Source organism: Symphalangus syndactylus, chromosome 15 (genome assembly GCF_028878055.3).
Source record: "Symphalangus syndactylus isolate Jambi chromosome 15, NHGRI_mSymSyn1-v2.1_pri, whole genome shotgun sequence".
Lineage (NCBI taxonomy): Eukaryota > Metazoa > Chordata > Mammalia > Primates > Hylobatidae > Symphalangus > Symphalangus syndactylus.
Window position 1 is genome coordinate 98,610,363 of NC_072437.2, and position 13,465 is coordinate 98,623,827.

Here is a 13,465-nt window from a genome sequence, read left to right on the forward strand (position 1 = left end):
AACTCTATCGCAAAAGATTATTCAATATAGCAGTACTATTGTGATAGAAGAATGTTGAATTTAGAAATAATGTTGCTCTCTATTTTCCTGAAAATTTAGTACGTGCGTATGTACTAATAGTACATGCATATGGACATATTTATGTCCAAATATTGCACTCTAACCAAAGAGCCCCCCAGGACTTGGCCCTTGGCCGCTTCCCCTTATCTGCAATCTCTTCTAAGTAGCTCCACCCAGTTCCAAAGTTTTATAAAGTAGTCATATGCCAATTATTCCCACATTATATCTCTGGCTCTGACTTGCCTACAAAGCCGATACTTATGCATCCAATTTTTTGACTTTTACTTTTAGATGTCTAGCAGGCATTCCAAAGCTGATGGAGCCAACAGAGAACCTTTCAGTCCTTTTTCTCTCCCATGCAAATCTGCCAGTTATCCTCATCTTGGCCAACATTGCTACACTCCACTTAGCTGCTCAGATCAAAACCCTAAAACTTAAAGTATAATAATAAAATAATTTTAAAAATTATTAATTCAAAAAAAAAATCTGACTGGGCTCGGTGGCTCATGCCTATCATCCCAGCACCTTGGGAGGCGGAGGTGGGAACACTGTTTGAGCCCAGGAGTTTGAGACCAGACTGGTCTGGGCAACATGAAGAAATCCCATCTCTACAAAAATGCAAAAATTAGCCAGGAGTGGTGATGCAAGCCTGTAGCCCCAGCTACTCAGAAGGCTGATGTGGGGGGATGCTTGAGCCTTCAAGGTCGAGGCTGCACTGAGCCATGATTCCACCACTGTACTCCAGACTGGGCAACAGAATGAGACCCTGTCTTAAAAAAACAAAAAAACAAAAAAAACAAATCTAGTAGTCCCTCTCCCTAGCTTCCAACAACCAACCTGTTATTGTCTCTATTTCAAGACATACTCCAAATCTGTTCCTTTCTCTCCATTTCTATCACTATCACCCTAGTCCATGTCTCTGTTTATCTCTCACCTAGACCATCACTGGTAGTAATTTATTCAGGTCTTGTCACTCCTCTGCTTGAAGCCCTTTGTTCTTATCTCCTGTAGAACCAAATCAAAACTTCTTTTCCTGGCAACAAAGCCTAACCTTATCTTACAACCTGACCCTCTGTCTACGCTTCTGACATCCACTCTTACCATCTATTTCATTATTCTCCAGGCACCACTGATCTTTTTTCTTCTGTCCCTGTGATATGACAAGTTCCTTCTGACCTCAATTAAGCAAAACTTTTCTTAGGGCTTAGAATATAACCCTGTATCAGCCCCAGAGTTCTGCAAGTTATTATGTGGGAATTAAGGTAAGTCAGTGGTTCTCAATCTGGATTGCACAGTGAAATCTTCTGCAGGGCTTTTAAAAATATGGATACCCAGACCTCATCTGAATTGAATCAGAATCTCCGCGAGGAGGTCAGAGAATTAGTACTTCTGAAAGGCTCCAAATGAGTCTATGTGGCTAAAGTTGACAACCCTGATATAAGTGATGTGCTCTTCTTTTCTAATTTCAATTGTATATTTTCTTGACTTCGATGTTTTTTTGTTATTGTTAATATAAATAGCATCTAAACGTAGTACCATCTCAAAAGATGTTTAAAAAACAAACAAACAATGCTGACAGAATAGAGTGGTCAATTCTTCACAGAAAAGTGATGACAAAACAGATACAAAACACATGAAAAGAAGAGGTGAGTATCATCCTGTACTTTTGATATTATAGAACACATTTAGATTTTAATGAGGAAGTTTTTGTGGCTCATGTTTTATTCTTGATCTTGCTTTGCATTGAAGTCCCAATCTTGTGTTTATATCACTTCACAGGATGCTACTGTTGACTTTGAGAATGAATGAACCTGTTTTAACATGACAAGAACTCACGGAAATTTGGTGGAATTAATGTTTCTAACAAAACTTGAACTTTTCACTGTTTTAAGTCAGAATATTTTTGGCAGCAATATAACTTCCTGTGTCTATGATAAATGATTTTAAATGCGACTATAAAGAAGATCAAAAGACTTAGACATCAATTAGCTCACAGGCTACCTAAATATTGTTATATGAGTATAATGGAATCAAACATATGGATTACATTTCCATTAAAATAGAGTAGGGTTTTAAAGCAGAGAAGCAGAAAGCTTTAGAAAGTCATTTGAATGTTCTTAGACTTTAACAGCTAAAAAGTAATTCAAGCTGCTTACAAACACCAAAAGCTAACGGGTGTGCTTCTGCCTAAAGAATTTAATGATGCCATAAAAGTTTAGAATTGTCACCAGCAGTGGTTGATTAGGGAACTGGGGAAGCCAAAATAACCTGTCACTCTCCCACCTTGAAGAAACCTGCTGTGCATGTAGGGTTTACAACAGCATCTCATTCTTGTAGCTCTCCCAATTGTTGTGGGCAGAATGAACCACAGAGGGGCCCTGACAAGCTAGATGTATGGCTGTTTGTTTGTTTCAAATCCCTATAAGCCCATACACTAAAGAGTGCAATGGAATGCTTAGGGGACAAGCTACTTTAGGTGCTTAACCCTCCTGTTACTCCAGGAGGGAAGAAAGAGTACTTTTCCAGTTCTTTTTGTTGTTCTTTTGTAATTGAACTGCAAGTGACAGAGGGTCTTAGAAAGGATTTGGGGGTCCACAGGTCTCCACAAAGTCCAGGGAGGAGGTCACGTGGTACAATAGGAACTAGGCACAGATGGCTTTTGACTTCTGATGACCTGAATTTGAATCCTGCTTTGAACACTAACAACTAAACAATTACCATCATTATTGTAATAATGGATACTGAGATGACAGTGAGAAAAACTTGCTGGGCCCCATGAGCAGCATAATTTTAGAAAATTAAGAAGTATGCATTGACAACAATTCCACAATCTAGTGGAAATTTAGCAACTGACGCAGAATTGGAAAGCCCAATAAGAGCTCCCAATATAAGTTCTTTAACAGTAACTCCTTTTCATATTTTTGCAATGAAGTGAATATATTTGAACATCATTCATATCTTATCTTTCCATTGGTTTCATTATTTGTGTCACTGTGACCTACGTTAAGAAATGCTTTTCCCAGGCTATTTGTTCAAACAAAAAAAAAGGTCTTGCTTTGGGGCTTCCTTGTTAGGAAGATTTCAGATTTGACCTGGCATTTGCTAAGGACAGTCTCAAATGCTTTTGTACCTGTGGTACCCAGCCTCCAGGTTGGCCCTCAATCATCCCCACCTCCTGGTAGCCACTTCGTGTGTAGTCAGTTCCCTGCAACATGATATGTCACTTCTGAGATCAGGTTACAAACACTGCAATTTCTGTCTTGAGTGCATGCTCTCTTCTCTCAGATCTCTGCCATATTGTGTGTCAGGCACACAGGGCAAGAAATTGAAGCTTCCAGCCAACAGCCAGAGAGAAACCAAGGCTTGCCAACAACTAGGTGAGCGAGCTTGGAAGCAGATCCATCAGCCCCAATCAAGCCTTCAGATGACTGCCACCCCAGCTGCCAGCTTGAAGGCCATCTTATGAGAGACCCTAAGACAAAACCACTCAGCTAACCTCCCCAGGCCCCAGAAACTCTAGGATAGTAATTGGTTTTGTTTTGTTTGGTTTGGCATTTTTCAAGTATGTATGATCCCCTCCTTCCTAAATATGGTCACATGGCACAGAAACCCATAGGCTTTAATATGCTTAAACAGCTCTACTTCTTTTTGTCTATCTGTTCAGTTGACAAGACAGCTTTTCATGAAGAGAAATAAGAGTGAGTTAGAAAAAGGATTTCCTTCCTTGGGATGGAAAAAAGCAAAAGGAAGAATCAAATACCTTCAGAATGCCCTAAATAGCAAATACAGGTTTATTTATTTATTTTTTATTTTTATATTTTTTATTTAATTTTATTTTTTATTTTTTTTGAGACGGAGTCTTGCTCTGTCACCTAGGCTGGGGTGCGGTGGTGCAATCTCACTCACTGCAACCTCTGCCTCCTGGGTTCAAGCAATTCTCCTGCCTCAGCCTCCTGAGTAGCTGGGACTACAGGTGCATGCCACCACACCAGGCTAATTTTTTTGTATTTATTTTTTTTAGTAGAGATGGGGTTTCACTATGTTGGCCAGGCTGTCTTGAACTTCTGACCTCAGGTGATCCACCTGCCTCAGCCTCCCAAAGTAGTAGGATTACAGGCATGAGCCACTGCACCTGGCCACAAATACAAGTTAATTATAAAGCACTTTGAACACTGTTCCATTGACTAAGTATAGTAAGAAGAAAATTTTAGGCAAGTTAAAGAAGTTCCAGCACTAAGCTTACTTGATAAAAAAAGATATAAAAGCAAGACAGAAAATAAGCCAACAGCCTAATATCATCTGTTGACAGAACAGATGCCCTCTTGGGGCGTATTCGTATACAGTTATACACCACGCAACAACGTTTCAGTCAATGACAAACTGGACTGCATATATGACAGTGGTCCCATAAGCTTACAATGCCATGTTTTTAGCGTACCCTTTCTATTTCTTTTTTTGAGACAGAGTCTCGCTCTATTACCTAGGCTGGAGTGCAGTGGCACAATCTTGGCTCTCTGTAACCTCTGCTTCCTGGGTTCAAATGATTCTCATGCCTCAGCCTCCCATGCAGCTTGGATTACACATGTGTGCCACCACACCTGGATAATTTGTTAGTTTGTTTGTTTGTTTGTTTTAGTAGAGATAGGGTTTCACTATGTTGGCCAGGCTGGTCTCGAACTCCTGTCCTCAAGTGATCTGCCCGCCTTGGCCTCCCAAAGTGCTGAGATTACAGGCATAAGCCACCATGCCTGGCTGCTATACCCTTTCCTTTTAGATGTGTTTAGAGACACAAATACTTGCCATTGTGTTACAATTGCCTACAGTATTTAGTACAGTAATATGCTCTAGAGGTTTGTAACCTAGGAGAAATAGGCCATACCATATAGCCTAGGTGTGTAGTAGGCTATACCATCCAGGTTTCCGTAAATACATTCTATGACTTACCCTTGGTTCACTCAACCAATGAAATCACATAACAATGCATTTCTTAGACTGTATCCTCATTGTAAAGTGATGCATGACTATGGTTGGTTATTCTGGTACTGTGAACTGAACCATACAAAGAACACTTTTACAAATGAAGAACATTTTCACCTAGAATTGATGCCAACATTAATAACTTAAGTATTTCAGTGTCTCATGGCCAAAGTTCCATATTTTAGCTACCTTAGCAAGAAAAACCAAGAAAATCAATTTGCATCTAAAAGCGCCTTCATGGAGTTGGCCTGGTTTTGTGGCAGGCATCCCAGCTTGCTTAGAGAAGGAGAAGTTGAAGTCGGCCTCACAGAGGATTTTTGGTCCCAGCTGAATAACCTGCTGGCATCCACTGTGAGCAGAGTGGTAAGCAGATTACGGGTAAGCAGGTATTAATATTCTGATTAAACATTTTCAAACCTCATACCGCTATTTTAAAAAATAATTGCACTACTCTTGAGAGCACTCTTATAGTTCCCATTCTGAAACCACTTTTAGCCTTCTATATATTCACGATCTTAAAGTCTCTATCTACAGTTTATTTCCCAGGATTAAAACTTTTTCCATTCACCACCTTAACTGCAATGTAAAATTCATGTCAATATGACTTTCCTGGACAGTCTTAATAGCTTTAAGTCTTTACATGACACTCTCTTCCTTCCCAGATCTCTTCTTGAAAAAGACAGAGCTGCAGTCATCTTTGGTCTCAGGTTCTATAAAAACCCAGCACAGTCTTGGCAGGCCTCCTGGAATGACTTCTTGTTTCCTGAGGACCCATTGATTTAACAAACTTAACAAACGTAAATAACAGAAGCTATGAAAGAGACATTTGCAGTAAGCATTCTGAAGTTATGAAGCAACAAAAGTTTACTAGACCACAAAAATTTCTCTAACACCATCGATCATGTAGAATATACAATTTAGCATAACAGGGAAAGTTATTAATTGTTATTAATTGAGGTCTACAGTGCATGTACAGGTTTTTAAACATCAACAGTCAAAACTGCTGGGTTACCACAATTTATTTCTGGGTCCAAACCAAAAAAGTCTGTTTATTTCTTGTGTGCACACTAAATGTGGCCACTGTGTTGGAGAGAAAATGTGGAATGAACATTGTATGCTTACAACATTGAGTGTTGGAATCATCCATAATCTCCACTTCTAATTTAGCTTGCTAGCGACCTTCTCTCAAGGTGCAATAGACTTTGGGCATCTTCCCCAGAATGCTTTCAGGCTGATGAGGGATGTGGGTGCATGGGTTTAAGGGCAGAACATCTAGCAAACCACTTGCTTTACAGTTCAAGTAAGGAAAAAAGGGAGGAGTTCAAAGAAGGTTAAATCTCCCACTTCACCAGTGGTGTCCTTTCCTTCTGCCTAGGCATCAGACCTTCTTCTCTAGAACCTTCTTCTGCCTCATGTGGTAGTCACTGCCCAGCTCAAGAGATAGTCCTGGAGAGGACAGAGGCAACAAGGTCCAGAGACTTGCCTCAGGGTCACCTCAGGGGCCCTTCCAATCATGCTTCCCCCAGTCCCCGAAGCATCTGCCAGCAGCTAACATGTTGGTGAATGGGGCCCTAAACCCTGCACTGCCCTGGAAATGTGCTGTGGAGTCTGGCCACTTTCCCCTATTGGGGCAGGCATGAGGCAGTGACTAAAGGGTCCTAAAGCTCCCAGTGAAGGCTCTGAGATGGCTGGACCGCCCACTGCATCCTTGGCCCTACAGAAAGAGGGCTCCATGGAGCATGCACAGAAGCAGCAAGGGGCAGTGTGACACTGGGAGAGGTACTAAGGGGAGGGCGGCCTTCTGATCCAAGCAAAGATTCTTAAGGACCTCCTGGCTCAAAACAATCACTTCCTCTCTTGCTCTGATTCGTGGGCAATGGAGTCCCAAAGGGAGGCCCTTCCTTGCAACCTCAAAGGGAGGAAAGCCTGCTTTCACAGCTGGCAGGGCCTGCGGACTGCCAGCCAGCTACCTGCACCAACTACCGTCCACCTGTCTCCCGTCACATCCTCCCCTCTACCCTCGAGCAGCTGGTCTGCGGCGCTTTGGACGTGCTCCTTGCCTTGCATTCACTCTCCCTCCCGCTCACTCAGTGGATGTGTCCCACGTGGAGAAGGCGAAGTTGGGAAGGGGCAGCCCTCACGAAGGGCCACTTGGTCTGGGCACTTACTCACTGGGGTGGAATGGGATGGCGGCGGAGCAGGGGACAGCCTAGACGAAAAGGCCGCGCGGGGGCAGCCCCTCCAGGTAACCCCTGTCCCGCGGCCCGCCAGCATGGAGCACCAGGCCGGGCTGTCAGCGCGCGCGTCCGGCACGGAGCCCACACCCACCGGGAGGTGCGGCGGGAGGGCGCTCGGGGCCCGGCCCAGGGAGGGTGGTGCCCGCAGCCCGCTCGCCCGGGTCTTGGGCTCTGAAACTCATGCCCAGGAGCCCAGGGCAGAGGAGGGCGGCGGGCCCGGGCGGGCTATGCAGCCGGCGCCTCCCCCGCCCCCGTGTGTCCCGGCGTCTCCCGGGCACTGACCTGCCAGCCGCCTCTCCCGGACGTTCTTCCACAGCAGATCCCAGGCTCTGGCCGTGGAGTCCCGCAACTGCTCACTGATGGATCTCCTGAGCTGCGTTTGGCAAGGTTTCCGTTTGCTGGTCATTTTAGATCCGTCCTCATAACGACCGGCGGGCTCTCCACCGCCACTCCCGCGTGGCCCGCGACTCAGACTCCCGGCGACTGGAGAGGACGGACGCGGCACTCCCGCCGGGGTCCCGCGACCCAATGCGGGCGCGACATGGGTCGGTCCGGGGCTGGGAGGCTGCGCCACGCGCGAGGACCGGGATGCCTGGCCACCAGGAGCGCCGCGCTAGGTTAACCTCTGCGCTCGCCAACTCCTCTACTCCTTTCCCACTTTCCTTCTCCTCCCCTCCTCCCCTCCGCTGGGCGCTCCTCCACTCCCCTCCCTCCCCTACCCTCCCCCAGGCTGCCTCGCGCCCCACTCCTTCCAGGAGCGCGCTTCCCCTTCCCTCCCTCGCCCAACCTGACAGCCTGGTCCCCACGGCCCCCGACTCAAGGAGCTTCCAGCTTCTTTTCCAGTTTTACCCAGAAATCAGGGGCTGGACCATACTCCTCCTATTTCTTGATACTTTCCTTTATTTTTCAGTTTCAGAAACTACCACCTTCACAACTACAACAGCAACAAAAATTTATATATGCCACAGTGAGAGCATAACTCATCCCAGTTTCCCTGAATTCAAGTTACTTGAAGTCAGCTACTCGGTTTGGTTGACATTCTTTTGATGTTCAATATTGATGTTCTGAACATTATGTTAATCCTTCCTGATTTCTTCAATGAAATAATTATCTGGCTGCAAACTACAATCAAATTAATACGGTTTGAAGGGTCAAAATATTATTTCCATTGCATAGCCGTTATGAGGAGGAAAACAACTTTAAAATATTCGGGTCAAACCATAAGGAACCTACCTAAAATAGATTTGCATACTTTGAGAAAGCATTACAATCTGTATGCAGTTAAAGAAGTAGGTATTATGAAGAAGTGAAATATGAAAATAGAAGAATTTTAAGGTACTTTAGCCAAAAACTTAAAGTAGGCTTGTAGTTAGAAATTAACTCTGATTCCTGAAGGAAAGAAGGAAATGTATTGGCTGTTTAAGAAATACATCATCACTGAAGTCCAAGCCCACTTCCTGGACTTCAGCTCATTCATAAGGAGAAGACAATACTGTCTCAGGCCTCAGGGTGTCCTGCAGTTCACAAAGTTTTGTTTCTGAAGTGCTTTGAGGTCTTCCAGGAAAGTAACTGTGACAACATTTAACTAATTAATGCCTTACATCTCAGGTTTGGGGAGGGGAACAAATTTTTCAAAAGGAATTTCTGAATTATTGAATCTGCAAAATTGCTTGAATCTCATTTCTTTTTAAATGTCTTTGTACCAAGCTGCCACATAAGAACCAAAATTTAATCAGATATTCATTTTAATTCCAGATGCTCCACAGGAAGTTTGAAAATTAAAAGTATTCAGTCCTTCCTCTATTATACAAATTGCTACTGACTTAGGGAATGCAAACTAACCTCTACCTAAAGTATTCCCTCTACACTTCTGCTACACTTCTAGTAAATATTCCCTCCATCAGTTTATCTTGTTGGTAGAAAATGGGAATGACAGGGATGATGGTAAGAAATAGTCTTTATTGTCTTATTTTGTTACTTTAAATATTTAAAAATGTTAACTAGTGAAACATACCTCAGAATGAGCTAGAAAGTAATGAGATACTTTTTTTTTTGTAGCATCCTGGTAAACCTTTGAAATAGTCAGTTATGAAGCAATAAGTCATGGATCAGAAATGGACTTGAAACTGTGACAGCCAGTTATATAGACTAATCCAGATTGCTTTCTGGACCGAAGCCAAATACCCTTTTGATTCCATCCTCTGCTTTGTATGTATGTAGAGGTAACAAAATGCTCTGCAAAGAACAAGACTCCTGTTATCTTAAAGTGGCTGCTATACAGTGTAACAACAAAATGTTTAACAATTACATGCCCAGGAAAGCTGTGTATTTGACTTTTAGAAGGGACCTCTTGTTGAATCAAACAGAGGCAGTAGTTTTAACATTATATACACGGGAACAGAACATAACCATTCAAGCTATTTCAGTGATCATTTGGCTCTCAAGAGTGTGGGCCCCTACTACTTTCTATTCTAGCACATATTTTTATATTCAGATGCCATTGATTAGGAGTTTTCCTTAAATGACTAATTTGAAGACTAAATTCTGGAATTGCACATTTGTTTAGTTCTGGCTGTCGGATGGCCCATGAATTGAGGACTGTCCAAGAGAAGCCAGATGAAAGACGGAAATGATCTGCCTGGAACAGGTGCCGGCTGAGCAGTGTGTGCCACCCAGCATGGCCCAGCTGTCTGCCAGCCCCGGCTGCTGGCCCTGTTGGAAGAAACCACACAGCTGTGCAGATGGAGCCTCCACAAATGCCAAGCGTTCCAACCTCAACAGGAACCCTAGGGCTACTTGGAGTCATCTGTACAGCATCCGCTCTCATACTCCCCAAGATCTGTTTCAAAGCTAAACCTTAGGTAGCATCCCCTGTGGGGCCTTCACCAGATGAAAATATTACCTATTTCAGAGGAAACAACTCAGGTAACCCCCTAGCCCTACCTCCCTTCTTGCTTACTCTCTTCCCTCCCATCGCAGTGGAGGAGGTTTGCTCTTCCAGCCTGAGACCATGTCCCTCACCTGTGTTGGGCTTTCTTTCCCTTCTTGTCCCGACAGGTACTTTGCTACATTGGTTATTTCCTCTCCCTCACAGACCCTCAATCTCTGCCTCTCTATAGGCTCAACCCTCCAGTCTCACCCTGCTTTCAAACAAACCAAAACTAAAACAACAGCAGCCATCCTAAAGCCCACTGCCTCTAGCCTGTGTCCCTGGGAAGAGAAGTCTTTCCCTGTCAACACTGCAATCTGGGCTTCCTCCCTTCCTCAATGAACATGATCTTGCCAAGGTCACCAATAATCATCTGGTTGCTAAATCTAACGACGTGTTCCAGTTATTGTTGTCCTTTCCAGGGTGCATGGACCATTGGACACTGCAGCCCATTTCCTTCCTCTGACACAGGCTTGTCTCGTGGCTGTCAGGCGACACCCTCCCCTTGGTTCCTCCTTTTCACAGACGGCCTCACATGGTCCTTCTAAAGGCCTGACGGGCTATAGATAGAAAGTATATGTGGTTAAGAGTGTGGCTAAAAGCAGCATCCCGTTTGATTCTGCATATGTTTCTGCCTCTCAATAGTACCTCCCTAGACGATTGCATTGTGGATTAAATGAAATAATCCATTTGGCACATAGAAAGGACCTAACCTATGCTCCCAACAACAATACTATTATAATTATATTACTGTCCTAGCCCAAATCTATCCTGAGCCCTTTCAAGAAGCCTTCCCTGACACCCAACCAAAATCGCTCCTTCTCATGACATCCAGTTTAGTTTTCCTTATAGCACTTCCACTTCCAGGCATTGTGTTTGTTTGTTTGTGGTCGGTCTCCCAGGAAGACTGTGAGCTCCGTAAGAGCTGAGGCCCTGTCGGTCTTACTTGCTTGTGCACCCTCAGTGCCTAAAACAGCCCCAGACAGTCATGATCAGTAAATACTTGTAGAGTAAATGAATGATTCTACTCTAGGGCCATGTATTATTTCCCTTCCTGATGGGTATCTCCAAAACTTTCCTTCCAAACCTGCTCTTTCATCTCTATTTCCCATGTGAGCCACCTGGTGCTACCACCCATCCAGTTACTGAGAGAGAAATCTAGAAGACATCTGAAACTCCTCCATACATCCTATGCTGCTTCAATCTTCCCCCACTTCTCTATCTCCTGAGTAACTGATTTAGTTCAGGTTTTCTCTTTCTCTTCCCTGAATTTCAGTATAAAAAGAGTCCCATTTGAAAGCTCTTGGTCGCACTGCACTCTACGTCTTTATACATGAGCTGTGCTTGAATGCCCTTACCCTAATTTTTTTCTTCTTCACTCATCCTTTGAGATTCAACTCAGATGTACTCAGATGTCACCTCCTCCTTAATCCTTCTACAAATCCCAGTGGCTGGATGGATTCCTCTTCCACTGTGTTTCTGCCGTGCTTTGGGGATACTGCCAGAGGAGCACTTATCAAAGAGCCAGAGTTCAGTGTCCTTACCTGTTCCTTCTCAGCTGTCTCTGCAGTCCTGAGTTCCTCCAGGTAGGACTAGTACAGAACTTTTATTTCTCAACCCCTTGTACCTTTTTCAGTAAACAGCACATAGTAGGAATAAGATCATTTACTGACTGAATGACTATTCCTATAGTTTTAAATGACTGGTTACCACTAGGATCTGCTCCTTAGGATAAATGTAAATTTTAAGGATGCTTATGGTGATATTGCTTCATTCTCATTAATTATCACTCTTTTCTTATATAATATTTATTAATTTTAAATATAGAGGTAATATATACTGATAATTATAGTTTTTTAACACAAAAATTGTAATAGAAACATTAAAAGTACCTGTAATATTACCAAAGAGAGCTGATAACATTTGAAAATTTTCCTTTTTAGTTTTTTCCTTGCATATTAAAAAAACTTGGAAGAATTTTTATACCAATTTTTTTATTTTTTTCACTAAGCAGTAGATTTTGAGCATTTTTCCAATGTATTTTCCTTTAAAATATAGTTTTTAATGAATATATAAAATTCTGTGGGATAAACACACTGTAATTTATTTTAAAGCTTTCATAATTTTGGACATTTTTCCCAAAATTTCTGAAATTACAAATAATCCTGTGATAAATAACTTTGACAAATGAAAAAATATATATATTTTTCTCCTTCTCTTACTGCTATGTAATAAGACCCATCACCATTGCCTCTCACAACCACAGGCAATAAGCAGGACTTGCCACCCACCACCTACGCATCTGAATGCCAACAACTCTGCAATTCCATTACATTTTTATCCCTTCCACTTCCCTCCCATGTTCAACTCTGATTCTGTGCCATCACCCCCTATGGAAGAGTGGAGAAGCACATTCCACGGTCTGCTTGCTGCAGTATTTTTTTGTTGGAACCCTTTGCTTGAGAATAGAGCCCAATTTCCAACTGTACCAGGCCAGGAATCCTTCGCCAAGAACCCATAGTCATGGTGCATTATTTCATGTTGCTTGCAGCTTTGCTCTGGGGAAATGCCTTCCCTGAGAAGACCCATTTTCCTTTGCTGCAGGGTAGAAGAGTGAAGAGCTCTCGCAACTCTTCTCCCTGCATGTTCCCTTCCCAGGAGAGATGGGATGTAGCAACTCTTCCTTTGGTGTACCCTTCAGGCTCCATTTCAGGGACATGTTGTTGGAGATTGTGAAATGCAATCTCGTATTACTTATTTCCTCATTTTAAAAGTGCTGCTGAAAGTTCTGGAGAAGCTGACTTTTCAAGCTGGGTCCTTGTTTCACAGTCACCAATCTGTGCCTGCCCTGACTGGTCTATCTGTGTGTCCCATTGCCATGCTCTGAATCTGCCAGTCTTTGAATGCTAACAATTTTGATTGCTTTTCGGGTTTTGTTCTGTTAATTAAAAAAGCATCAGGCTCCACACTTTCTTGGAAGCAAAATTTAGTGTTAGCTGTAAGCTCTGCATTGCCAATTAATAACTTTGGCTGTGTTTCATATTTTCCTGATGTAGACTGGTAAATGCTTTGAATCTTCAGGCTCAATGTCATATCATAGTCATCAACTTTACAAATATCACAATTCCTTTCTATATTTTCATGTACATTCTGGGGGACCATGATTACCATATGGGAGACCTGATGGCATTCACAGGCCATTGGATTGAAGATGTTTCCAGTGATTGAAATCATCTTGACATCACCTGTGCTATCCTTCAGA

At 43.1% G+C, this 13,465-nt stretch overlaps 1 protein-coding gene across 3 annotated transcripts in view; it reads right to left on the minus strand.

Moving 5' to 3' along the window:
- The window catches only part of STARD13 (StAR related lipid transfer domain containing 13), a 562,325-nt gene that overhangs the window by 239,824 nt on the left and 309,036 nt on the right, over positions 1-13,465 (minus strand). Inside the window, exon 1 of one of the 3 annotated variants that reach the window (XM_055244119.2) lies at positions 7,557-7,927. The exons of the other annotated variants lie outside the window; for them this stretch is intronic. Within the exon in view, the coding sequence (XP_055100094.2) occupies positions 7,557-7,680 (124 nt within the window). The 5' untranslated portion in view covers positions 7,681-7,927. Of the gene's footprint in view, positions 1-7,556; positions 7,928-13,465 lie in introns of those variants that run through there. 3 annotated transcript variants of the gene reach the window in all.